The sequence below is a fragment of the Onychostoma macrolepis genome, chromosome 12, assembly GCF_012432095.1.
Source record: "Onychostoma macrolepis isolate SWU-2019 chromosome 12, ASM1243209v1, whole genome shotgun sequence".
Taxonomy (NCBI): domain Eukaryota; kingdom Metazoa; phylum Chordata; class Actinopteri; order Cypriniformes; family Cyprinidae; genus Onychostoma; species Onychostoma macrolepis.
In genome coordinates, this window is record NC_081166.1 from 20,948,053 (window position 1) to 20,974,000 (window position 25,948).

The following is a 25,948-nucleotide window of genomic DNA, read 5'->3' on the forward strand; positions in this document are numbered from 1 at the left end:
AGAATCGATTCGCGGAAATGAATCGGCTTCGCGACACTAACAGAGCTCACAAAAAGGGGTTTGTAACATCGATCGCAACACAGAACTTAATATTCTTCACAAAAGTGTGGACGTGTGTCTTTTATATAGGTTATCTGAGCGTGCGTATAATCAGTAGTCCGACGATTTAGAGATCTGTCGCGTATGACCATTTTGGTATATGCATCCCCGACGGCCATGTTTGTAGTCTGAGGTGTATGCTGGGTGTTGTAGTTCCCTGACCTGAAAGTCTACAGCGCTTGAATGAGATATTATTTACACATGTTCAATTTAACATCTTTGTAAAACAAAAAGAATTGTTAAAACGTATTTAGCCTAAACAAATATATGTATATAAAAGAATACGATATACTTATGGTAAAACAGACTTGTGTATATGTTGAAATGGTGCACCCGTTGTTGTGTTATTTCGTGAAATAGCTTTAGGATTCGGTTGTGTGTTCTTGAAATCAAATCTTAAGAAAAGTCAGTCAGTCCTGCTGCAGGTGTCTGAATACCCGTCGGTCTTCATCGTGAAATTATGAACCCATCATGAGCACCATTCTGGAGAACGTGTGTTGTGTTAGACTGTTTGCTTCGCGACCCTCCCCAAGTTCGTTGTGTTCGCTACCTCTGCATGTCTTCGTCTAATTGACCGTGACCGGTATTTTTAACACCCGTTAGCTCACGTTTTATATTTTCTAGTTTCATCTAGGTAAGCAGGGACTTGTAATAATCGTAGAACATCTGATAAGTTGTTCGTCCAGAGTTTTATCTTACTGCGTGTTATAATATAAATTTTCCAGTTTTTAAGTTGTCTAACAAGAGTCTCACTGTGTGCGAAAGTAAAATACCTTGGGCATTTTATCACTGAACGCGTGACAGATGATGAGGATATTGACAGGCTACGCCATATGATGTATATGCAGGCGAATATACTTTACTTCATCTGAACAGAAACTAAAGTTACGTAAAGGTGTCACTTTTCAAAGCATACTGTACAACACTTTACACTCATTTGCGGTGTAACTACATAGCATCTAGTTTACAGAAGCCGCAAGCAGCTTATAATGATGCAATGAGAATCTTACTACGTAGGCCTAGATGTCATAGTGCAAGTGAAATGTTTGTGAGTGCGAGAGTAATCACTTTTAAAACACTGTTACAAATCTTATGTATAGTTTTATCTGTCGGTTTAATGCTTCTAAAAATGAGATTATTATGGTTTATCAGATATAGGGGTTAGTACTACACGGTATCAGTCAAAGTTGTGGAGACACCGGTATTGCTGTATTTTGTAACTCTTTATGTCTGTTATAGATGCTATGGGTTGTATATGTTGTCTACTGTCTTTTTTAAATCTGGACCTTGAGTCTGTAACAAAGTTTGATTGATTGATTGAACACATTTGCTGCAATGGTTGTACTTGTTGTTAGAATGTTTCAAATTGGATCCAGGTTTGTTTTATGATCGCATCGTTGTTTGTCAAACTAGTCTTAAATGATATTGTTCACATTTTAAACAGGTTAATGACCTCTTTCAGCATCTATAGTTGTAATAATGAAAAACATAACTCCGTTATAGGGTTTCTAGATGATAAAACAAAACTTAAGTATGTTGTTGGGAGTTTGTGGGAAAGCCGTGTGCGTGCGTGAGAGAGTTTGAAAGAAAAATGCTTTAGGTTAAAGTTAAGATTTTACTACAAACTATAAACATTCTAACTTAGAAACACAACACTATTTTTATTTTTATTTCCAACAAACCGGTTGTTATTTTTTATTGATTAATATGATAGAATCATGCTGAATTTACAAGGATGTGTATTTATACAATAATGTTTCATGTACTCACTGGTTACTGTATACATATTCAAGAGAGATGCATAACCTCAGTTGTTTTAATCAATCTAAAGTTTTTAGTCTGTCATTATAATATCTTAAATGAAAAGTCTTTCATACATTCTATTTTCATCTGCCCCGGGACTCTGTTACACAAAAAGCAACTGAGTGTGGTTGTGAATCCTATATGAAAGCTAAAAATGACCTTTTAAACTTTTTTTAATAGTAATATTGAACTTTACACATATTTTACACACGCGTAACATGCATCTTAACACATGCTTATTTTTTCATTAGAATTTTGCACATATCATAACTGTATATACATAATTGTCTATATTATATATTATGCTTTTTGCTATTTTGTACATTGCCTATTTGTACATTATTCTTTTATTATCTGTGTCCTGTCCTGTTGCTGTCTTTCTGTTGCACTGTGGAGCTTCTGTCGCTATAACAAATTCCTCGTATGTGCAAACATACCTGACAATAAAGCTCATTCTTATTCTGATTCTGATGTCATCACAAACCGTAAGACACATCAGTTTGGGTGATAAGATGGAGTTATCAAATATTTTATTGTTGATCTATTATTTGATCAAATCTTAGTGAAATAAAACTATAAAGAGTCAATTGTTTTATTTTAATAAAATAAAACATTATAGTGTGAAAAATAAATGTTGCATTTAAACAGCATGGTTAATAATACCGTTTTAAAGTGAGAAAGAAAGTCTAATCTGTTGTAAAGATGAGGCATTTGTTCCACCTTGTTTAAGACACTATTTTGTTGTAAACAACCTTACAACAGCTAATTTTAGTCTATTTTAGATCTAATTCATAAAGAAAAAACCTCTGTAAGCGCATTGCATTCATCAGAGGATCATTTGACAACTTCGGATCCTCATCACGGTTTTAGGTGTGAAAGATCTAAAATCTACAAACCTTAAATTATTTGTTAAAACAAAAGTTACATCATTGTTTAATCATACTGTTTTCCATCATCTTGTAGAGGTACCCTGTGTGATGCTAAAAGTTTTTATTTGTAAAAGTGTATTTATACGACATCGTAAAAGTTGAAATGTTTAACTGCAGGGGTTGTTTTAGTGTGTGTGTGTGTGTGTGTGTGTGTGTGTGTGTGTGTGTGTGTGTGTTTGTTTTTCATGTGAGTGTTTGTGGTTTATTAAACTATTTTTAACAGTAATATTGAACTTTGCACATGTTTTACACATACTTAACATCTTAACACAATTGTATCAGTAAGATATTTGTCACAAACCGTCAGACACATCAGGCGAGGGTTGATAAGTTGGAAAATCTAAATTTTCATAAAGAAAATCTCTGTAACTGCCTTGCATTCATCAGAGGTTCATTTGACTGCTTCAAATCCTTGCTTTAGAGCATCATGATTTAGGTTTGAAAGATCTAAAACTTATTTGTTAAAACAAAAGATGGTCCCACTTTATATTAGGTGGCCTTAACTAATATGTACTTACATTTAAATTAATCATTTGGTACAATGCACTTTTTGTGTACATATATGTTTTTACATTGTACTAATATTTTTAAAAATACCTATATGTAATTACATCTGTAATTGATTTCTGTAATTACATTTATAATTACACTGTTGACCCATCCCTTACACCTTAACCCACTCTTAAAACTACCCATACCACCAAACCTGTCCCTAACCTTACCTGTATCCCTCCTCAATAGCAACAAAAGTGTTTTGCAATTCAATATGAACACAATAAGTATATTGTACTTATTTTTTGATGCAAGTACATAGTAGTTAAGGCCACCTAATATAAAGTGTGACCCAAAAGATATATCATTGTTTAATCGTACTGCTTTTCATCATCTTGTAGAGATACCCAGTGTGAAGTTTTTTATTTGTAAAAGTTTCCTATGAAACATCATACAAGTCTAAATGTTTAACTGTATAGGATTGTTTTAGTATGTGTGTTTGTTTTTTATGCGAGTGTTTGTGTTTTATTATACTATTTTTAACAGTAATATTGAACTTTACACATGTTTTACACATATTTAATATCTTAACACAACTGTATCAGTAAGATATTTGTCACAAACCGTCAGACACATCAGGCGGGGTTGATAAATTGGACTTATTGAATATTTGCATTATTTCCTCTGTCAATTATTTGATCAATTCTTAGTAAAATAAACCTATATAGACCAGTCGTTTTTATTTGACTGCTTCTAATCCTTGCTTTAGAGGTTCATGTTTTAGGTTTGAGAGATATAAAACTACAAATCTTAACTTATTTGTTAAAACAATAGTTATATTGTTGTTTAATCATGCTGCTTTTCATCATCTTGTAGAGATACCCAGTGTGATTCTAAAAGTTCACAAGTTTGTAAAAGGTTTGTATGAGACATCATAAAAGTTTAAATGTTTAAATGTAGGGGATTGTTTGTGTATGTTTGTATTTATGTTTGAGTATTTTCTTCCTAAACTATACCTAACTTTTAACTTAACCAGCTATGTGTCATATAAAACTTCAAAAGGGGACGCATCCTTTGATAAATGAACAGCTACACCAAAGTTTACGATGTCACACCCCTCAAAACTCTTAGATTGCAAATGAGTTGCGTCTCCAGAAACACCTTTAGATGTTTTACAGCAACTCTCGATCTGATACGGACGCGTCGTTAATCATACGTCCAGACACACTGTGTCGTACTCATTTCGTTGCTCCCTGCATGAGACGAAGTATTTACATTTCGTGCTATAATGTAAAAGTTTAGGCGTCTAATTATGGATGAAAACTCCAAAGATGTCCGAAACATTTGCTTTCATTCCGGTTTCCGTTCACATACGTGCGTATGCGTTTTAACCGTTATAGCAGGCTAGAAAGTTTAAAGATTGACAAAAATCAAAGAGTAAATAAAGGTATTACTAAATTAAGTGCGAATAACTAAACTAAAGTAAATAAAATAAAATAAGCAACATTTCCCTGGTAGGTAGGCCTACTGTTTGTTTAAAAGGTAAAAACTAGACTAACCTAATTTTAAAATGAAAAGCTTTAGGATGAGTGCCGAATTGTTTCATTAATTAAGAAATGCTAAAGATTTATTAAAAATAACGTTTGTTCTAATGTTAAAACATTACTTTAATTCTTTTAAATCTTTGCATCGGTCTCTCCTTACGCTGTTAGGGGGGTGGAAGGCGTGGTCTGGACTCGGCGGCGTAAACGCATTCTGAGTTTTGACGCGCTAGTGTGCGGTTATCTGCCGGAGGCTGCCTAAGATAGTCTGCACTTTTTCTTTTTTTCTTTATTTATTTTACATCACAGTTATTTTTTCTCTTTCTTTTATTTCCTAACTTGTAACAAGATTTTGACTTTTTACTTAACGTTCGCTTCAGATACTTTTTTTTGTTTGTTTTAGAATACGGGTAAGATAAGTCAGATCTATTTGCTGTAACTTGTGAGAAAAGCTACCTTTTAATCCGTAATGATAGAATGTTGTAAAAGTTCGCTTCTGATGCTTTTTTTTGTTTTAGAAGACGGGTAAGATGAGTCAACTCTATATTATTTAACTTTGTAATGTTATACTATTGTTTTAACTAAGGTGTCAGATGCTTTGTTTGTTTTAAATAAACACGTACACTTCTACTTCTTTTTATTTAACTTAAAACGTTTTTAAACTAGTTAGAGTTCGTTACAACAACACTAGCAAGTCGTTGCTCATTTTACGTATGTTTTTTGTTGATATGTATGCGTGAAAAACTCTAATAAAAACTTCCCTTTGTCCCGTTTAACACAGTTTCACAATTTAAAGTTTAAACACATAATAGTCTTCAATGGCCCACACAAAAACACGCTTCCCAAAACATTCATAAATACCTTAGAATCACTGGACAGTAAAAACAGATGCTCATTTAGATGGGTGGGGGCATGGACAAACAGGTGTCCAGTTTGGGTGGGGGGGTCTTATCTTTATGAGAGGTAATAAATCAAATTTTTGGACACAAAGCACACTGGGATCTCTCTGATACGGACTGAGAAACAGAATAGGAAAGAAACAGACAAATATTAGCGTAGATGCCATTCTACTTACGATGTAACGAGTACATCGTGTGTTATGGGGAGCGTTCCCGGTTCCGGTTGATCTAATTAATGCAGCCTAACAATCCTTTAACGGATTTGAATAATAGAAGCGTATTAGTGTGTTATGTGTAAGCCAGGCTAAAGAGATGGGTCTTTAATCTAGATTTAAACTGACAGAGTGTGTCTGCCTCCCGAACAGTGTTAGGTAGATTGTTCCAGAGTTTGGGTGCTAAATAGGAAAAGGATCTGCCGCCGACAGTCGATTTTGATATTCTAGGTATTATCAAACGGCCAGAATTTTGAGAACGCAGTGGACGTGGAGGACTATAGTGTGATAAGAGCTCGCTCAAGTACCGAGGAGCTAAGCCATTCAGGGCTTTATAAGTAATTAACAAGATTTTAAAATCTATCTGATGTTTGATAGGGAGCCAGTGCAGTGTTGACAGAACCGGGCTAATATGGTCATATTTCCTGGTTCTAGTAAGAACTCTAGCTGCTGCATTTTGGACCAACTGTAGTTTGTTGATCAAGCATGCAGAACTACCACCCAATAAAGCATTACAATAGTCTAACCTTGATGTCATAAACGCATGAATTAACATTTCTGCATTTGATGTTGAGAGTATAGGCCGCAATTTAGATATGTTTTTGAGATGAAAAGACGCATTTTACAGATGCTAGAAACATGGCTTTCAAATGAAAGATTGCTATCAAACAGCACACCTAGGTTCCTAACTGATGAAGAAGAATGACAGAGCAGCCATCAAGTGTTAGATAATGTTCTAGGTTATTACATGTGGGGTTTTTAGGTCCGATAATTAACACCTCTGTTTTTTCAGAATTTAGCAGTAAAAAATTACTCATAGAGTAAGAAATATAGAGCTGAGTAGCATCAGCATAACAGTGAAAGCTAACACCATGTCTCCTGATAATATCTCCCAAGGGTAACATGTAAAGCGTGAAAAGTAACGGCCCTAGTACTGAGCCTTGAGGTACTCCATACTGCACTTGTGATCGATATGATAACTTTTCATTCACTGCTACGAACTGATGGCGGTCAGATAAGTACTATTTGAACCATGCTAAGGCACTTCAACTAATGCCAACAACGTTTTCTAGTCTATTCAAAAGAATGTTGTGGTCGATAGTGTCGAACGCAGCGCTAAGATCCAGTAGAACTAATATGGCGCTTTTCCACTGCATGGTACGGCACGGTACGGTTCAGTTCGGCTCACTTTTGGGGGGTTTTCCACTGGGTACGGTACCTGGTACCTGGTACTTTTTTAGTACCACCTCGGCCGAGGTTCCAAGCGAACCGCACCGTTACCAAAACGTGACGTGTAAACTCTGCTGATCACTGATTGGCCGGAGAAAATCGTCATTACTGCGTCACTGAACTTGTGACACGAGACACAACAGACCCGCTAGATTTAAATCAGCACAGCCAGCAAAGGATCGGACCGGACGCAACTTTTGTTTGAACAAACGCACCTTTTTGTATCAACCAAAAAATGGCTGTTTCGTGGTCTGCTGAGGAAGTACAGACGTTCCTCTCGTTGATAGCCGAGGAGCGGATCCAGCGAGAGCTTGATGGGGCGACGCGGAATGAAAAAGTTTTTCAGGAGGTCGCTAAGCTCTTGGCCGCACACGGCTACCACCGGACCTACAAACAGTGTAGGGACAAGTTAAAAAAACTGAAGAGCGACTACAGAAGCATAAAGGACCACAACAGCCGGAGTGGTTCAAACAGACGGTCATGGAAGTGGTTCGACCAAATGGACGCAATCTACGGAGGTAGACCAACGAGCATTGGGAGGGAGGGTGCCCTGGACTCGGCCACGCCATTGTTGGAGAACACGATCGAGGATGGTACGTTGTGTTATGTAAACTAAATATAACGCTTGAAATCTTAACTTTACTGATTTTATTGACCGTCAATTCCTATTTTATTTTTCAATTTCACTGTAAAATCATGGCGTAATTAAGCACAAAGTCCTAGTAGCTAACAGTTATTAGCTGTAGTGCTATTGTTCATGATGTTCAGGAGTTGTTGTTGTCTTTTTTGTGTGTGTTGCAGTAATTTGTGCATTCCCAACTAATTAGACAAACTTTGCGTTTCAGACTCATTGTCTACGATCGATTCACTTGCACTTTCTCTATGCAACGACGAGTCCTCTTCCCAACCGGTGCTAACAGCGTCTCCACCACGACCGCCAACACCATCAACATCAACCTCCAGCTGCACGACAACACCGCAGCGTGTGGTAACAGGTATAACACAAATTTGATATTTCATATATCATAATATGTACAAATGGGATATCGCAATGTAGGATATATATCATTATATACCATGTCATGAATTCCTGTTGCTTACCATAAGTACATTATTGGTAGCTACTGTAAATGTGATAATATAGATATTTTAAGGATGTTACTGTACAGTTCTTTCACAAATTAATTTATACAAAATCACAGTACAAAAAAACTTCTTTTCAAAAGAATTACTCCCATTTTTAACTTTATTTTCTTCATTTTGGACCAGGAAAGAGGAAACGGAGCCTGCACCATCAGGAACATCTTGCAGTATTACGAGAGATGCAGGTAGCAGACATTCAGCAGCAGGAGCTGAACCGTGCCCAGAGGGAGCGCCACTTGCAGATGGCACTTGACTAGGCCAGTCAAGCGAGGGAGCAGGAAGCGGCCTTGAGGGCAGAGGAACACTCTCAAACGGCTGCTTTCAATCAAGCCTTCCTCAACGTCATGGGGATGCTCGTCCAGGCAATGAGTAGCCGACGGGAATAGAACTCTCTCGCCGACTAATGCCATAGGCATTTGTGTTTTTATCTGTGTTTGTTTTTTTACTTTGATAATGTTTGCACAACCGAATAGCTGCCATCATCGGTGAGACCGCTGTTATTGGCGTTTGTGCAGAAGGTGATACAGAACTTTTGTCTGTACCAGCTTCAGAAGGTATGCTGGCATGTGATAAATTATAGATTATCGAAACCGAGTGTCGTTTTAAGACGCAAGCCAGGCCCCGGGTGATGACCTCTCGATCCCCCTCCGGTCTTCGAGATCTCCACCTGGAACCGCTTCGCTCCCCTCCGCGAGACGGAACACGACGCTGTGATCGTCGGAGACTCCATCGTCCGGCACGTCCGTGCTACGTTAGCTGAAGGTAAAGTGCACATTCACTGTTTCCCTGGTGCTCGTGTTCTTGATGTTTCTGCGCAGATACCCATGATCCTGAAGGGCGATGAGAGCATCGGCACTGTCGTGCTGCACGTGGGGGTTAACGACACCAAGCTGCGGCAGACGGAGACACTGAAGAGGGACTTCAGGAGCCTGATCGAGACGGTACGCAGCACATCGCCTGCGACGACGATCATCGTGTCAGGACCGCTTCCCACATATCGACGAGGACACGAAAGGTTCAGTAGACTTTTTGCTTTAAACGAATGGTTGTTGTCATGGTGTAAAGAACAGAAACTGCTCTTTGTTAATAATTGGAATCTTTTCTGGGAGCGTTCTTGGCTTTTCCGTGCTGATGGCCTGCACCTCAGCAGAGTCGGAGCGGAACTCCTGTCGGACAACATCTCCAGAACGCTACGCTCCATCTGACTAGTAAGCCAATTCTCAAATAACTGCTATGATGGCTTTTGCTCCTAAATGACAGAAGTACTTGCGTTGTCCAATCTATACAGACTGTATCTGTTCCCCGAATAGTGAGGTCAACATATAAATTTAATGTAGGATCTAGAAAAAATCTGATCCTGATTAAACCTGAAAAATGCAAAATGAACAAAAACTATTTCTAAAGCTTGGGCTCCTACACATTAGATCACTCGCACCCAAAGCAGTTATTGTAAATGAAATGATCACAGATAATAGTTTTGATGTACTTTGTTTGACTGAAACCTGGCTTAAACCAAATGAAAATTTTGGTCTTAATGGGTCTACTCCACCAAGCTACTGTTATAAACATGAGCCCTGTCAGACTGGTCGTGGCGGTGGTGTCGCTACAATATTTAGTGATATTCTCAATGTTACTCAGAAAACAGGATACAGGTTTAACTCATTCGAAATACTTCTACTTAATGTTACACTGTCAGATATGCAAAAGAAATCTCTCCTATCTCTTGCTCTGGCGATTGTGTATAGACCGCCAGGGCCATATACAGAATTCTAAAATAATTTGCAGATTTCCTCTCAGATCTATTGGTTAATGTTAATAAAGCGCTAATTGTCGGAGATTTTAACATTCACGTTGATAATACAAATGATGCGTTAGGACTTGCGTTTACTGACCTAATAAACTCTTTTGGAGTCAAGCAAAACGTCACCGTGCCCACTCATTGTTTCAATCATACGCTAGATTTAATTATATCGCATGGAATTGATCTTACTGATATAGATATCGTACCTCAAAGTGATGATATTACTGATCATTTCCTTGTATCGTGCATGCTGCATATTACCGATATTAACTATATGGCTCCGCGTTATCGTCTGGGCAGAACTATTGTTCCAGCCACCAAAGACAGATTCACAAATAACCTGCCTGATTTATCTCAACTGCTCTGTGTACCCATAAATACTCGTAAACTAGACGAAATGACTAGCAACATGGGCACTATCTTCTCCTATACATTAGAAGCTGTTGCCCCCCTCAATATGAAAAAGGTTAGATAAAAACGTACTGCGCCATGGTACAACAGTTATACCCATTCTCTCAAGAAAGAAACTCGTAATCTTGAGCGCAAATGGAGAAAAACTAACTTGGAAGTTTTTAGAATTGTGTGGAAAAACAGTATGTCCAGCTATAGACAAGCTTTAAAAGCTGCCAGGGCAGAGCATATCCACAAACTCACAGATAATAACCAAAACGATCCAAGGTTTTTATTTAGCACAGTGGCTAGATTAACAAATAAACAGACGCCACCCGATCTAAATATTCCCTCACAGTTTAATAGTAATGACTTTATGAATTTCTTCACTGATAAAATAGATAACATTAGAAATACAATAACAAATGTAGGTTCTACACCGTCTAGTACTTCAGTTTCATTCACAGCTCCCAAAGAAAAACTGCAGTGCTTTACAACTATAGGACAGGAAGAACTAAATAAACTTATCACTGCATCTAAACCAACAACATGTTTATTAGATCCTGTACCCACTAAACTACTGAAAGAGTTGTTACCTGTAGCAGAAGAACCGCTTCTCAATATTATTAACTCATCGTTATCTTTAGGTCACGTCCCAAAACCATTCAAGCTGGTGGTTATTAAGCCTCTTATTAAGAAACCACAACTAGATCCTAGTGAAGTGGCAAATTACAGACCCATTTCAAATCTGCCGTGTTTGTCTAAAATTTTAGAAAACGTTGTGTCTGCTCAATTGTGCTTCTTCTTGCAAAAAAATGATCTCTATGAAGAATTTCAGTCAGGTTTCAGATGATCTTAGTGCTGCGTTCGACACTATAGACCATGACATACTCATAGATCGATTACAAAACTACACGGGTACTCAAGGGCAGGCTTTAAGATGGTTTAGATCCTACCTATCCGATCGCTACCACTTTGTTTTTTTAAACGGGGAGTCATCTCAACTATCACCAGTAAAGTATGGAGTACCACAAGGATCTGTCCTAGGACCTCTGCTATTTTCAATATACATGTTGCCCCTTGGTGATATTATTAGAAAATACGGGATTAGTTTTCATTGTTATGCTGATGATACTCAACTATATATCTCAACAAGACCAGATGAAACTTCTGAAAGCTAATAGATTGTGTTAAAAATTTAAAAGATTGGATGACCAATAATTTCCTCCTATTAAATTCGGATAAGACCGAGATATTACTTATTGGACCAAAAAACAGTACTCAGAATCTCTTGGATTACAATTTGCAACTAGACGGATGTACTGTTACTTCCTCTAAAGTCAAAAATCTTGGTGTTATATTAGACAGCAACTTGTCCTTTGAAAATCATATTTCCCATGTTACAAAAACAGCATTCTTCCATCTTAGAAACATTGCCAAGCTTCGAAACATGCTACCTGTTTCAGATGCAGAAAAGCTAGTTCATGCATTCATGACCTCTAGACTGGACTATTGTAATGCACTGTTAGGTGGTTGTCCTGCATCTTCAATAAACAAGCTACAGATAGTCCAAAATGCAGCAGTCCTTACCAGGTTAATAAAATATGATCATACTACCCCAATTTTACAGTCTCTGCACTGGCTACCTATTAAGTTCCGGATCAATTACAAAATATTATTACTTGCCTATAAGGCACTAAATGGTTTATCTCCTGCGTAACTAACTAGTCTTCTACCACGCTACAATCCAACCCGCTCCCTAAGGTTGCAAAATTCTGGACTTTTGGTAGTACCTAGGATAGCAAAATCCACTAAAGGAGGTAGAGCTTTTTCACATTTGGCACCCAAACTCTGGAATAGCCTTCCTGATAACGTTCGGGGTTCAGACACACTCTCTCTGTTTAAATCTAGATTAAAGACACATCTCTTTAGCCAAGCATTCACATAATAATCTTGTACTGCATTTATATCTGATCAAATGTACATTATAATTCTTTAGATTGGGTTGAACAAATAATTTTTGCTTGAATAGAACAGCAGCTACGCTAATTATGTCTTTATCTGTTTCACTGATTCTGCCACGGGATTAACATTTTGTCAACAGTAAACAAGAATTACTGAAGCGTCAGTCTGGATCCAACCCTTAAAAAGATCCGAGATGACCAAACACCTGAGAAGAGATGATGGCAACACCTCAGAGGACCACGGAGGATGCCAACCCTCCGACAACATACACAATTACCCAGTTAATTCTGTCATAACTTAAATATATTGGGTTTCTTCTGCGTGTATGTGTATATATATATGTGCATGTGTGCGTATGTGTATGCATATATATAGTAGAAACTTAATTTCCTGTAAAGCTGCTTTGCAACGATTGTATCGTGAAAAGCGCTATACAAATAAACTTGAAAAGAATATATATATATATATATATATATATATATATATATATATATATATATATATATATATATATATATATATATATATATATATATATATATATATATATAAATTTGTTTAATAGCCTATAAGTTTTTTTAGTTTTATGTTTTTTTTTGTTTGTTTTTTTTTCTCCATGAAAGTAATAATGGACCACAAACTGAGTGTTTGTTTTAATGGAGAAAAAGTTTGTTTTAACGCGGATGTAATCAGTCTTAGTCGTTTTGTTAATAAAGGTTTAGCCAGTTTTAATGAACCAAAAACTAAGTATGTCTTTTTCAGTAAGGGTAAAATCCATAGGTCTTTCATTTATTTGTGTTACAACTCGTCAACTAGTCTTATTCGTTTTGTTAATAATATTTCGATTAAAAGATGGGGGAAGATGTAAAGATCAAACATTAACGATAATTAAGAGCTACACATGCTGAACGTCATCGACATCTTTTCTTGTTAAATGTGCGAGAGTGTATTTTGAACCATAACACTGGTGTTAATTAATATTTAGAAACAGGTTATTTTCTTTTCAAAGTAACCCCCCCCCCCCCTTTTTATTTAAAATAAAATAAAATAAATAAATAATTTGTGCATGTCCCCTCACTTTGTGTGCTCTGGCGCCGACCCTAATTGAGGAATTCACATTTTGATATCCTAAAAACAGACTTTAGTCACATGAATGACTGTAAACAATTAATTAACGAAATGTACTGTATCCTAACTGCGTGAGCTTAATCAGACTTATTATTTTTTACCAAAAATATCTGGGGGACACCCCTACGTCTATTTCATTTTTTTAAATCTGTGCTTCTCATCTGTTCTGCAGTCTATGGGTAGCGCAGTGTCACCATACAGATTTAACAATGTACACGGCTAAATAAAACAGACTGGGTGCTGATTAAAATTTCTGAAATAAATATTTCTGCGAAACGCGTTAGGCTGCACAGAAGAAAGCCCGATCTAGGACCTGCCCCGTACAACAGCAGAGGACTAGCTCCTGTGCGTGTTGTTAAATCTGTATGGTGACGCTGCGCTACCCATAGACTGCAGAACAGATGAGAAGCACACATTAAAAAAAAATAAATAGACATAGGGGGGGTCCCCCAGATATTTTTGGTAAAAAATAATAAGTCGTCTGATTAAGCTCACGCAGTTAGGATACAGTACATTTCGTTAATTAATTGTTTACAGTCATTCATGTGACTAAAGTCTGTTTTTAGGATATCAAAATGTGAATTCCTGGCAACAGTGACAAGGAACCCAAACAAGACCAGGCTCAGTCAGGAAACGGTCTCGTCTGGCCAAATGAATGAACGTGATGTGATTATTCCAGGGTGCATCACAAGTCAGATTGTGGATTGATATCATTCAGAATATTTCATCCAACTTCTGCTTGAAGAAACATCACGCTAGCAGGTGAATCTGGTAAAAAGGGTCTGTGCAGAGGGTCTGGTTCTCGTAGTCTTTGCTGAGGATCTGTGCTGGGGCCATCAATGAGGTCTTCATAGGAATCTGTCATCTAGCTGACATGGTCTCCGCTGACAGTCAGGGATGTGTGTTGTGGTCATTTCTGGTTGCAGGTCGACCGTCTGGTCTGGATACGGACTGGATCAGCTAAATACGTTTAACCTAGGTATAAGGGTGAGACAGTATATAAGCGACTAATATAAGCATTGATGTCATTCTTCTTACAAATTAACAAGTACATTAGATATTATGGGAAGTGTTGCCAAGTGTTGCTGCTTACACTAATTGGTGCAGCATAAAAATCCTTTAAGGGATTTGAAATATAGAAATGCAAGACTAAAGAGATGGGACTTTTAAACTCACAGTGTGTCTGCCTCCCGAAGTCCACCCTTTTGATCTGCCAGCTGGAGCCACCTCTTCATAGTCCCCTTGACATCCATTTCAGCAGCATTAGCTTGAAAGTTTTTCCAAATTGCAGCCTTGAAATATATGTATAAATATATATTGTAAGGTAATTATTAAATCTTAAGCATTACAGCTTGTTTTTTTTACAATCATTAGGACCAGACCCAGAATTTGCACCTTATATGTTTGATGAATGTTCATGCATAAATTCATGCAGCAGCTCAGAATTTCTGTAAAAAATAAAATAAAAATAGATGTCAGATTACATAGTGTTCAGATTAAACTTTTAAGTTTGTTTGCTCATAATAATCCCCACCACAGTAAAATAAGTATGATTTTAATCACATCATACAGCATATATACGCTTCCAAAGTTTTCATTCACTCTAAAAACTGAACCTGCTCAAGTGCAGCAGACAGATTAGGCCTCCATTCAAGAACAAAAGATGATGCACTTACATTTTACAGCTTTCTCTTGCGTATCTATAATGTTTTTGTCTGTCAGAGCTTCCCACACGGCAGTGTTACCACAAAATAAATATTATTCAATTCAGATTGCACATATTGAATTGTCTTAGCAGGTGTAATGCTACAACAGTGTGCTCAGTTTCAGATTCACAAACAAATGACTCATTTGAATGGTTAAGTGAATCAAATCAGAGAGTCACCTGTATAACGTTAGATGTTTATGGCGCCACCAGCGCAGTCCGACTCCTATGATTCAATAGCAACCACTCGTTGAAAAAGATGAATCGAATGAATTCTAGCAAACAAAATAGAATTTAACTCATTAAAAATTATTTAGCTAACATTATGGTGCACTGGATACAGCTCATCGGTTTTTTATTAAAAAAAAATTACATATTGTTTTTCTAAAGAGACGGCGCCTAACAGTTAGGCCTACGTTACTCATCAACACAATATATCCGGGACCGAACGGTTTTTCTGACGTTATGTTATCATCGCAAACCTCCTAATAGAAACCATCTAAAAAATACTCTTTTTAGATGGTTTCTTGCATTTAAAACATTAAACAACGCGAGATTGAATATTAAATAAATTAAATAACTTACCTTTTTGCAGCTGAAGTATTCCTCTTGAGAACTGTGCCCGCCGAAATCACCGCGGTCAAGCCAGCCGCAGTTCAGAAAAACACAGTCAAGCCAGCCACGATTGGAATTATGATGCGCGCGTATTACTATAATTACGGTAATTGCAGGACTAACACAGAGGGAACGCGCTTTCAGAGCGCTTTTCATTCTAGACACCCAGAATTGAGATATATAATTACATTTTTCGGGATTTTTTTGTTTTTTGTACATCTGCTTTCATATTCGTGTTTTTATTGGTCTGTTTGACGTTTCTGTTTTAAGCCTACTATATTCTTCTACCTTTCAAATCATTGCAAGATTCGTAGAAAAGGAGATATGGGACATTAATCGATTTGGAGGGGTATTAAGACCCCGTTTCTAATAAGTACACAAAATGAATGGTCAGTTCTTATATGGGGCGTTCCGTACTATATGCACACCTGGTATGAAACCATTTTACTGCAGCGTTTTTGAGATATGGGACATTATTGTATTTTAGAGGGCTTTAAAGACCCCATTTCTAATAAGTAGAAGAAATGAATAGTCCATTCTTATAGGGGACATCCCATACTATATGCACACCTGGTATGAAACCATTTTACTGCAGCGTTTTCAAGATATGGGACATTATTCAATTTAGGTGAGTATAAAGACCCCATTTCTAATAAGTAGAAGAAATGAATGGTCAGTTCTTATACGGGACGTCCCATACTATATGCATACATCATATGAAACCATTTTACTGCAGCGTTTTCGAGATATGGCACATCATTCGAGTTAGAAGGCTATGTGTACTGGACATAGCATGCATCTGAATACAACAAATACAACAAATTGCTATTTAAACAAATAAGTACCACTGACTATTTTTTAAAAGGCACATAATACATGAGCGGTGCCCAATCCTGTTTCAGTAGATACCTTCCTGCAGAGTTCAGTGTCAGTCCTGCTACAACAAACCTGCCTGTAACTATCTAATGTTCCTGACTCATAATTCGATTAGGTTTAGAGCTGAACTTTTAGTGAGATCTCCAGAAGCAAGACTGGGCATACTCTATGATCCATCCATGCTCCAAACTGCTACAGAGCAAAGACTCCATATTAGGTGTTCCGACAGTGTGTATAGTGTGACAGTTCTGACAGTGTGTGACTTCATTGTAGCTGTGCTGATAGATTAGGAGGTGCCTTGCATGCAAAGGCCATTATTTTTATCTACATATTTAAATTGATGTTTCTATAAGCCTCAAAATTGGAGAAATAATGTACTGTCTTTAAGAATTTTTGTATTTGAATGTATGCAACTTCAAACTGCCACAGTACTTCTCATTAGGTGTGCTGAAATAGTAGCAGGTACTTTGGAAGAATTAGCCTTGTTCTACTTATTTGAAATAATATTTCTAGTTTTCAATACTGGAAATTTTTTTTTATTTGACTTTGAACTCCAAATTGCTACAGTAAAATGTTTGTCCCATAAAATAATGTCCCATAAAGGGTGCAGATAGTATGGGAGGTTCCTTATAAGAATTGGTTGTTGGTTTTTTTTTTTTTTTACACTTATTAGAAAGCATAAATGTACAGTTTTATAATTCTATAATTGAAAAAAAATAGCATGCTCTTTTAAAAATGATACAGTAAAATGTTTTCTTAACACAGGCAGTGTGTTAACATTTAACACTAATGTGTCATAAATCACATGATTTGTCATAGATATGCTATTCTTAACTAGTTAAAATTAATGCAATACAAATATATATATATATATATATATTTATTAAAACTTGACTGCTACATTTACACCAAGTCAATTTTCACATGTGATTTGAATACTGAACATTAATAATACAAAAAGTAGTTCACAAGCACTGTTAGAATGAACAACATCTACCCTGCTAGAAAGGTAAAGTTCTCAGGACGTCCCGCCGGTGTCAATGACGTTCCCACAATGTTTCCCGAGATGCTCATGATGTGGAGTTCTTTAAAGGGTTGGGCGACGTTATTTGGAGGACCTTCAGGGATTAACACTGCTCAGAAACAAGTGCTTAATGAGAATTAAAAGAGGTTTAGATGTTAGCTTCATTTCACAAAACGTCACCATCACTGTGGTCAGTGTTTGCTTTAGTTGGGCTCTTGACCCTTAAATTTATAACATTAGTTTTTCTTTGGCTGTTATAAATCTGTGTTTACAAAACATTCCTACGACCAAAAAAAAAAAAAAAAAAGCCAGAAAAAAAACATGATCAGTTGGTTTTGGCTGATTAGTGATCTGTTTAAAAAAAAATTGTGTAAATCTGTGATTTATGTTTGATGTTAAATTAATTTGGTGTTTTTGTTTTAATCAAATAATTTGTTGGATTTAATAATAATAATAATTAAAAAAAAAAAAAACATTTTGTACAAAGCATTTTGAACAGCTGTGCAACTGAGATTCAAGAATCAGCATATGAATCTCAATGATGGTGACCGTAAACAAAAAGCTTCATGCTGCAGTGCATTCTGGGTGCACCAATCAAAACTTATTCATAGATCACAGAATGCATTGCAACATGAATAAATTATGCACCTGAATTGTCTTAGTATTTTCTTTTATTCTTATTATTTGCTTTAATTGTTATTTTTGATGTGACTTTTTAGAAGCTTGCTTTGTGATGTTCAAAGATCTTTATCTGAATATTTTGTTGATTGTCACCATTGTTGAGATTCATATGCAGATTATTCATGTCAATGTGTGCTTTTCGTGCTCAATTGTTTTAATTGTCCAAACACAGTTAAAATTCAATCTGCAGAAACAAACGTCTAAACAAGCTTCTATTTTCAACAGTGTGAAAGGCAACATTCAATAAACCAAGTCACTACGTGATGATTGCTTCCATCAAGTTTTCTTTTCTACGTTAATGTGCTTTATAAACACGAAACTACAGCAAGAAAAAAAAAAAAAAAAAACAATTTTGTAAATTTAAGGGTCAAGAGCCCAACTAATGCAAACACTGACCATGGTGACGTTTTGTGAAATGAAACTAACATCTTAACCTCTGTTAGTTCTCATTAAGCAATTTTGTATGACAGAAATAAAGTCAAACTGGTTAGTAATGAGTGAAGCTGGTGATGCTGTTTGTGGAGTTGTTTAATCCTCCTCTGCTGAGATCTTCAACTAAAATAAAACACATTAAATCTCTGATTTCCTCCATTGTATCTATTTCCTCAGTTGTAGTTGTGTTTCTGTTCATTTCTCTTTTTTTCTGTTTCTCTTTCTTTAGCAATTCTGCTTGTTAACATTCTCATTAAGTTCAGCTCTGCTTCAGTGTTACTTTAACACTGTATTGTGGGACCAAATACACTCTGAGCAGTGTTCATCCCTGAAGCTCCTCCAAATAACGTCCCCGACCCTTTAAAGATCTTCACATCATGAGCATCTCGGGAAACGTTCTGGGAACGTCATTGACACCGGCGGGACGTTCTGAGAATGCTCTGGGAACATTACATTTCTAGCGGGGAAATCCATATACCTGACATGAGTGCATCCACATCATCCACCAATGAAAAAAGAGACGGGGATTTGGTTAACAGCTTGTGGAGTGACGCAGCAGGAATGTGATTGGATGATAGTTAACACATATTGTGTTGTTTCTCTCTCTCTCTCTCTCTCTCTCTCTCTCTTTCTTTTTGCACACGATCAACTTAAAATTACACAAAATGTGTTAAAATGGCCATAACACAAAAAATGTGTTATTATTTAACACATCCTTTTTGAGAGTGTAAGATTTTGAAGTAAAATATAATGGTACATTTCCCTAAAATGTCTCAGCAAAATAGCTTCATATAAGAACTGACCACTCATGACTTCTACTTAGCCAAAAATGAGATCTTTATAGCCCTCTAAAGTTTAATAATATTACATATCTCTAAAATTCTTCAGCAAGCTGTTTTCAAATGAGGTGTGCATAAAATATGGGATGTCCCGTATACGAATTGACCATCCATTTCCTCTTATTAGAAATGGGGTGTTTTCGGGACTCTGAAATGAAACAACAGCACATTACTCTGCAGTAAAACGCTGCAGTAAAAAGGTTTCATATGAGGTATGTATATAACATGAGATGTCTTATATATGAACTGATCGTTTTTTTCTTCAACTTATTAGAAGCCCTCTGAAGTAGAATAATGCAATATTTCTTCAAAACGGTGTAGTAAAATGGTTTCATATGAGGTGTGCATATAGTATGGGACGTTCCCAATAAGAATGGACAATTCATTTCTTCTACTTATTAGAAATGGGGTCTTTATACCTCTCTAAAATGTAATAATGTACATTATCTTGAAAAAGCTGCAGTAAAATGGTTTCATATCAGGTGTGCATATAGTATGGGACGTCCCCTATAAGAATGGACAATTCATTTCTTCTACTTATTAGAAATGGGGTCTTTATACCTCTCTAAAATGTAATAATGTACATTATCTTGAAAAAGCTGCAGTAAAATGGTTTCATATCAGGTGTGCATATAGTATGGGACGTCCCCTATAAGAATGGACAATTCATTTCTTCTACTTATTAGAAATGGGGTCTTTATACCTCTCTAAATTGAATAATGTCCCATATCTTGAAAACGCTGCAGTAAAATGGTTTCATACCAGGTGTGCATATAGTATGGGACGTCCCCTATAAGAATGGACTATTCATTTCTTCTACTTATTAGAAATGGGGTCTTTATAGCCCTCTAAAATGTAATAATGTACCATATCTTGAAAACGCTGCAGTAAAATGGTATCATATGAGGTGTGCATATAGTATGGGACATCCCATATAAGAACTGACCATTCATTTTGAGTACTTATTAGAAATGAGGTCTTTATAGCCCTCTAAAATGTAATAATGTACCATATCTTGAAAACGCTGCAGTAAAATGGTTTCATATGAGGTGTGCATATAGTATGGGACGTCCCCTATAAAAACTGACCATTCATTTTGAGCACTTATTAGAAATGAGCTCTTTATAGTCCTCAAAATGCAATAATGCCCCATTTCTTGAAAATTATGCAGTAAAATGGTTTCTTATGAAGTGTGCATATAGTATAGGACGTCCCATATAAAAACTGACCATTCATTTCTTCAACTTATTAGAAATGGGGTCTTTATAGCTCTCTAAAATATAATAATGTACCTTATCTTGAAAAAGCTGCAGTAAAATGGTTTCATATCAGGTGTGCATATGGGACTTCCCCTATAAGAATGGACCATTCATTTCTTCTACTTATTAGAAATGGGGTCTTTATAGCTCTCTAAAATGTAATAATGTCCCATATCTTGAAAAAGTTGCAGTAAAATGGTTTCATGTGAGGCGTATAGTATGGGACGTCCCCTATAAGAACTGGCCATTCATTTCTTCTACTTATTAGAAATGGGGTCTTTATAGCTCTCTAAAATTTAATATTGTACCATATCTTGAAAACATTACAGTAAAATGGTTTCTTATGAAGTGTGCATATAGTATGGGACGTCCCATATAAAAACTGACCATTCATTTCTTCTACTTATTAGAAATGGGGTCTTTATAGCTCTCTAAAATGTAATAATGTCCCATATCTTGAAAAAGTTGCAGTAAAATGGTTTCATGCGAGGCGTATAGTATGCGATGTCCCATATAAGAACTGGCCATTCATTTCTTCTACTTATTTGAAATGGGCTCTTTATAGCCCTCTAAAATGTAATAATGTCCCATATCTTGAAAAAGTTGCAGTAAAATGGTTTCATATGAGGTGTGCATATAGTATTGGACGTCCCATATAATAACTGACCTCTCATTTGAGTACTTATTAAAAATGAGGTCTTTATAGTCCTCAAAATGCAATAATGTCCCATTTCTTGAAAATGATGCAGTAAAATGGTTTCTTATGAAGTGTGCATATAGTATGGGACGTCCCATATAAGAACTGGCCATTCATTTCTTCTACTTATTAGAAATGGGGTCTTTATAGCTCTCTAAAATTTAATATTGTACCATATCTTGAAAACATTACAGTAAAATGGTTTCTTATGAAGTGTGCATATAGTATGGGACGTCCCATATAAAAACTGACCATTCATTTATTGTACTTATTTGAAATGGGCTCTTTATAGCTCTCTAAAATGTAATAATGTACCTTATCTTGAAAAAGCTGCAGTAAAATGGTTTCATGTGAGGCATGCATATAGTATGGGACGTCCCATATAAAAACTGACCATTCATTTCTTCTACTTATTAGAAATGGGGTCTTTATAGCTCTCTAAAATGTAATAATGTCCCATATCTTGAAAAAGTTGCAGTAAAATGGTTTCATGCGAGGCGTATAGTATGGGATGTCCCATATAAGAACTGGCCATTCATTTCTTCTACTTATTAGAAATGGGGTCTTTATAGCTCTCTAAAATGTAATAATGTCCCATATATGAAAAATGCTGCAGTAAAATGGTTTCTTATGAAGTGTGCATATAGTAAGGGATGTCCCATATAAGAACTGACCATTCATTTTGAGCACTTATTAGAAATTATCTCTTTATAGTCCTCAAAATGCAATAATGCCTCATTTCTTGAAAATTATGCAGTAAAATGGTTTCTTATGAAGTGTGCATATAGTATGGGATGTCCCATATAAGAACTGACCATTCATTTCTTCTACTTATTAGAAATGGGGTCTTTATAGCTCTCTAAAATGTAATAATGTACCATATCTTGAAAAAGCTGCAGTAATATGGTTTCATATGAGGTGTGCGTATAGTGTGGGATGTCCTCTATAAGAACTGATCGTTCATTTCTTCTACTTATTAGAAACGGGGTCTTAATACCCCTCCAAATCGATTAATGTCCCATATCTCCTTTTCTACGAATCTTGCAATGATTTGAAAGGTAGAAGAATATAGTAGGCTTAAAACAGAAACGTCAAACAGACCAATAAAAACACAAATATGAAAGCAGATGTACAAAAAATAAAAAAATCCCGAAAAATGTAATTATATCTCTCAATTCTGGGTGTCTAGAATGAAAAGCGCTCTGAAAGCGCGTTCCCTCTGTGTTAGTCCTGCAATTACCGTAATCATAGTAATACGCGCGCACCATAATTCCAATCGTGGCTGGTTTGACTGTGTTTTTCTGAACTGCGGCTGGCTTGACCGCGGTCCGAAACCTCTTTAGGATTAGAAATCTCCGCTAAATCTTTCTCTCAGCGGCTGAGTTCCTTCTATGGGAAGTTTGGATCATTTTACTGACTCGGACCTTTGAGTCTCGTTCAGCAAATCGAACGAATCTTTTTTCGAGTCATTTCGTTCATTTCGTTCATTTTAGCAAAATATAATTAAAATGTTACGTGCTACTTCCCTAACACATCTACTACTTATGCAAACGTTGATCACACTACAAACCAGGGGCGAGGCTAGAAATGTTTAAGTGGGTGGGCCGACATAAAACCGGGTGGGCAAGGTGCGTGTAAGAAAACTGCATAATTGCCAACAGAAAATACAGCACAAATGTTCAATGCACAACACTTCTAAAGCATTAATTAACATTAATTTTAATTTCAACATTTTCTAATAATTATTAAAATTTAAATTTATCTGTTAACATTCGTACCTGAGCTAACAAAAAGTTGTAGCCTATTTTTATTAACTAACCTTAAAAATTAATTAATACTGTAACAAATGTATTTCTCATTGTTAATGTTAGTTAATGCCTAACCTAAGTTTATTGTAAAGCATTACCTTAGTCTGCCCAGTCAACAATTTGATCTCACAGTGATTTCACCATGAGCTCACAGAATACTCGTGATGAGGTCACAATGTGAGGTAACAGTGAGCTAAAAGTGTAACCTCACAGCGCCCTCACTGTGAGCTCATACTAATGTGAGGTCAAAGTGCACTCACTGCACAGAGACTAGGTACCCAGCACGCATTGCAGCATGAAGCTTTTGATTGTCACCATTGTTGAGATTCATACACTGATTCTTGATGTTTCTCTTTGTGTTTAAATGACAGAGTAGTTAATAATGTGTGTCTTATGCTTTTATAATTCTTCATAAAAGATTATGAATTTTAAAGTAATGTGACACATGGCCAAGTATGGTGATCTATACTTGGAATTTGTGCTCTGCAATTAACCCATCCAAAGTGCACATACCCAGAGCAGTGGGCAGCCATTTATGCTACAGTGCCCGGGGAGCAGTTGGCGGTTCGGTGCCTTGCTCGAGGGCACCTCAGTGGTATTGAGGGTAGAGAGAGCGCTGTACATTCCCTCCCACCACCTACAATCCCTGCCTGCCCGAGACTCAAACTCACAACCTTTACGATTACAAGTCCGACTCTCTAACCATTACGCCACGACTTCCCAAGACCGAGACTGCATATTGAATCTAGGTGATGATTGTGTTGTTATCATCAATAACTAACCACCTGGTAGCAATCTCTTTTTGGGTTTCCTTGCCATAACAAATGTGCTTCACAAACACAACTATAGCAGCCCCAAAAAACATAATGTTATAAAGTTAAGTGTCAAGAGCCCAACTAAAGCAAACACTAATCACTATGATGGTAACGTCAAACAAAACAATAAAACATCATCATCTAAATCTCTGTTAATTCCCAATAAGTGCTTTTGAAGATGTCTGACAGAAATTAAGTCAGTCTGGTTAATAATGAGTGAAGCTAGAGATTTGTTTATTTCAGTTGATTTCATCGAAGGCTGTGTCTGGAAGTCAGTTGTATGTTTGGAGAAGGTTCTTATAACAGAAAGCTGTTAGCTGGGCGTGCACTCACAAGCTCATCATGTGAGAGCACTGTGATATCACTGTGATATCACTGTGATAGTGTTGAGAAACAGGAAGTAGAATGTCCCCCGGTGACTGATATTTGAGCTGCCTCCTCTCAACCTGCTCAACATTTTGAATTCACAATGAGCTCAAATATTACTCACACTGTGAGGATCACCGTATGACAATGGTGTGATGTCACTGTGATCATCGCGTGATCTCACGTGTTGACTGGGTGAGAGACGACGGAGCTTCGCAGATGATCTTATAATCAGTCTGTCAGTTCGCGTTCAAAGGAGAGTAAACGAATGCCGCAGAAATGTGCACAGCTGCAAATATGCAGTTTGTTGTGGAGAAGAGTATGTAGCACAACGTTTATGTGTTTCTTTCTACAAAGGAGGCATCTATTTAGCGGTTTAAACACTGTACCGTTGCTAATATGATGCTTTAAACACACTCATAAGTTTCCAATCTAAATCCATCACCCGGTGGTCTGGTTTCATTTGTAGGCGGTCTGGATTCAGTGCTAAGACTTAAGTTTCATTTGGGATATCCAATATTTTTAAAGACTGATTGAGGTTTGTTTCACTATTTTCAAATTCAACATTATTTTAAAACGTGCGCATTTTACTATGTTCTTATGTCGTAAACATAAATGTGGGTGGGACTAACTGAATCGTCACTGACGAATCATCATTTTTGACAAGGGTATGCACCTATAGGAAGAAAACTCACGTTAAATATATTTTTAAGTAAATATATGAAGTTATAGGGAAACTATTCGTTTATTATTATTATCGTTTAATAAATATCATTCATTTGGAAAAGTACCAACTTCTCATTGGGTGGGCCACGGCTGAAAGTGGGTGGGCCTTGGCCCACCCGGGCCCACCCGTAGCTTCGCCACTGCTACAAACAATACAAACTATAATGCTATAAGAAACAGAAAAGATTAATTCGCCGTTTACCTGGGTCTTGATTAGCTCACCTCACCTCTTATCTGACAAGTCTTCGGGTTTGAGTCGTTCGTTCATCACGTGACAGCCTCATACACTAACCAATGCAGTCAGAGCCGGAAAGAGAATTGATTAGTTCACCTCCTGAGTCTTCGGGTTTGAGTCGTTCGGTTTTTTGTCACGTGACCACTTGCCGGATCAGTAAAATACTATAAAGTAAAACTGTATTTTTTGTATGTTGGATCATATTTAATAATTATCATAAAATTATCAAAATATGTGT

The 25,948-nt window shown here is 36.6% G+C and overlaps 1 protein-coding gene and 1 long non-coding RNA gene across 4 annotated transcripts; one reads left to right on the top strand and one right to left on the bottom strand.

The window, feature by feature from the left end:
* Positions 1–7,358: 7,358 nt before the first annotated feature.
* LOC131550929 (uncharacterized) lies at positions 7,359–12,914 on the top strand. 3 transcript variants are annotated; one of them, XM_058793457.1, is made up of 5 exons: positions 7,359–7,798; positions 8,051–8,200; positions 8,475–8,866; positions 8,956–9,556; positions 12,644–12,914. In XM_058793457.1, exons 1-3 carry the CDS (start codon positions 7,441–7,443, stop codon positions 8,603–8,605), a joined length of 639 nt encoding a protein of 212 aa, XP_058649440.1. In that variant the 5' UTR covers positions 7,359–7,440; the 3' UTR covers positions 8,606–8,866; positions 8,956–9,556; positions 12,644–12,914. The 3 variants fall into 3 exon arrangements, with proteins under 3 accessions (XP_058649440.1, XP_058649441.1, XP_058649439.1); XM_058793458.1 differs by having other exon boundaries at positions 8,475–8,833; XM_058793456.1 differs by having other exon boundaries at positions 8,475–9,556.
* A 1,318-nt stretch (positions 12,915–14,232) lies between these two features.
* Positions 14,233–15,118, bottom strand: LOC131550932 (uncharacterized). Its single transcript, XR_009273667.1, has 3 exons — positions 15,028–15,118; positions 14,809–14,924; positions 14,233–14,607 (listed from the first exon to the last, which is right to left on the bottom strand). It is a non-coding gene; the product is annotated as an uncharacterized LOC131550932 (long non-coding RNA).
* Positions 15,119–25,948: the final 10,830 nt, after the last annotated feature.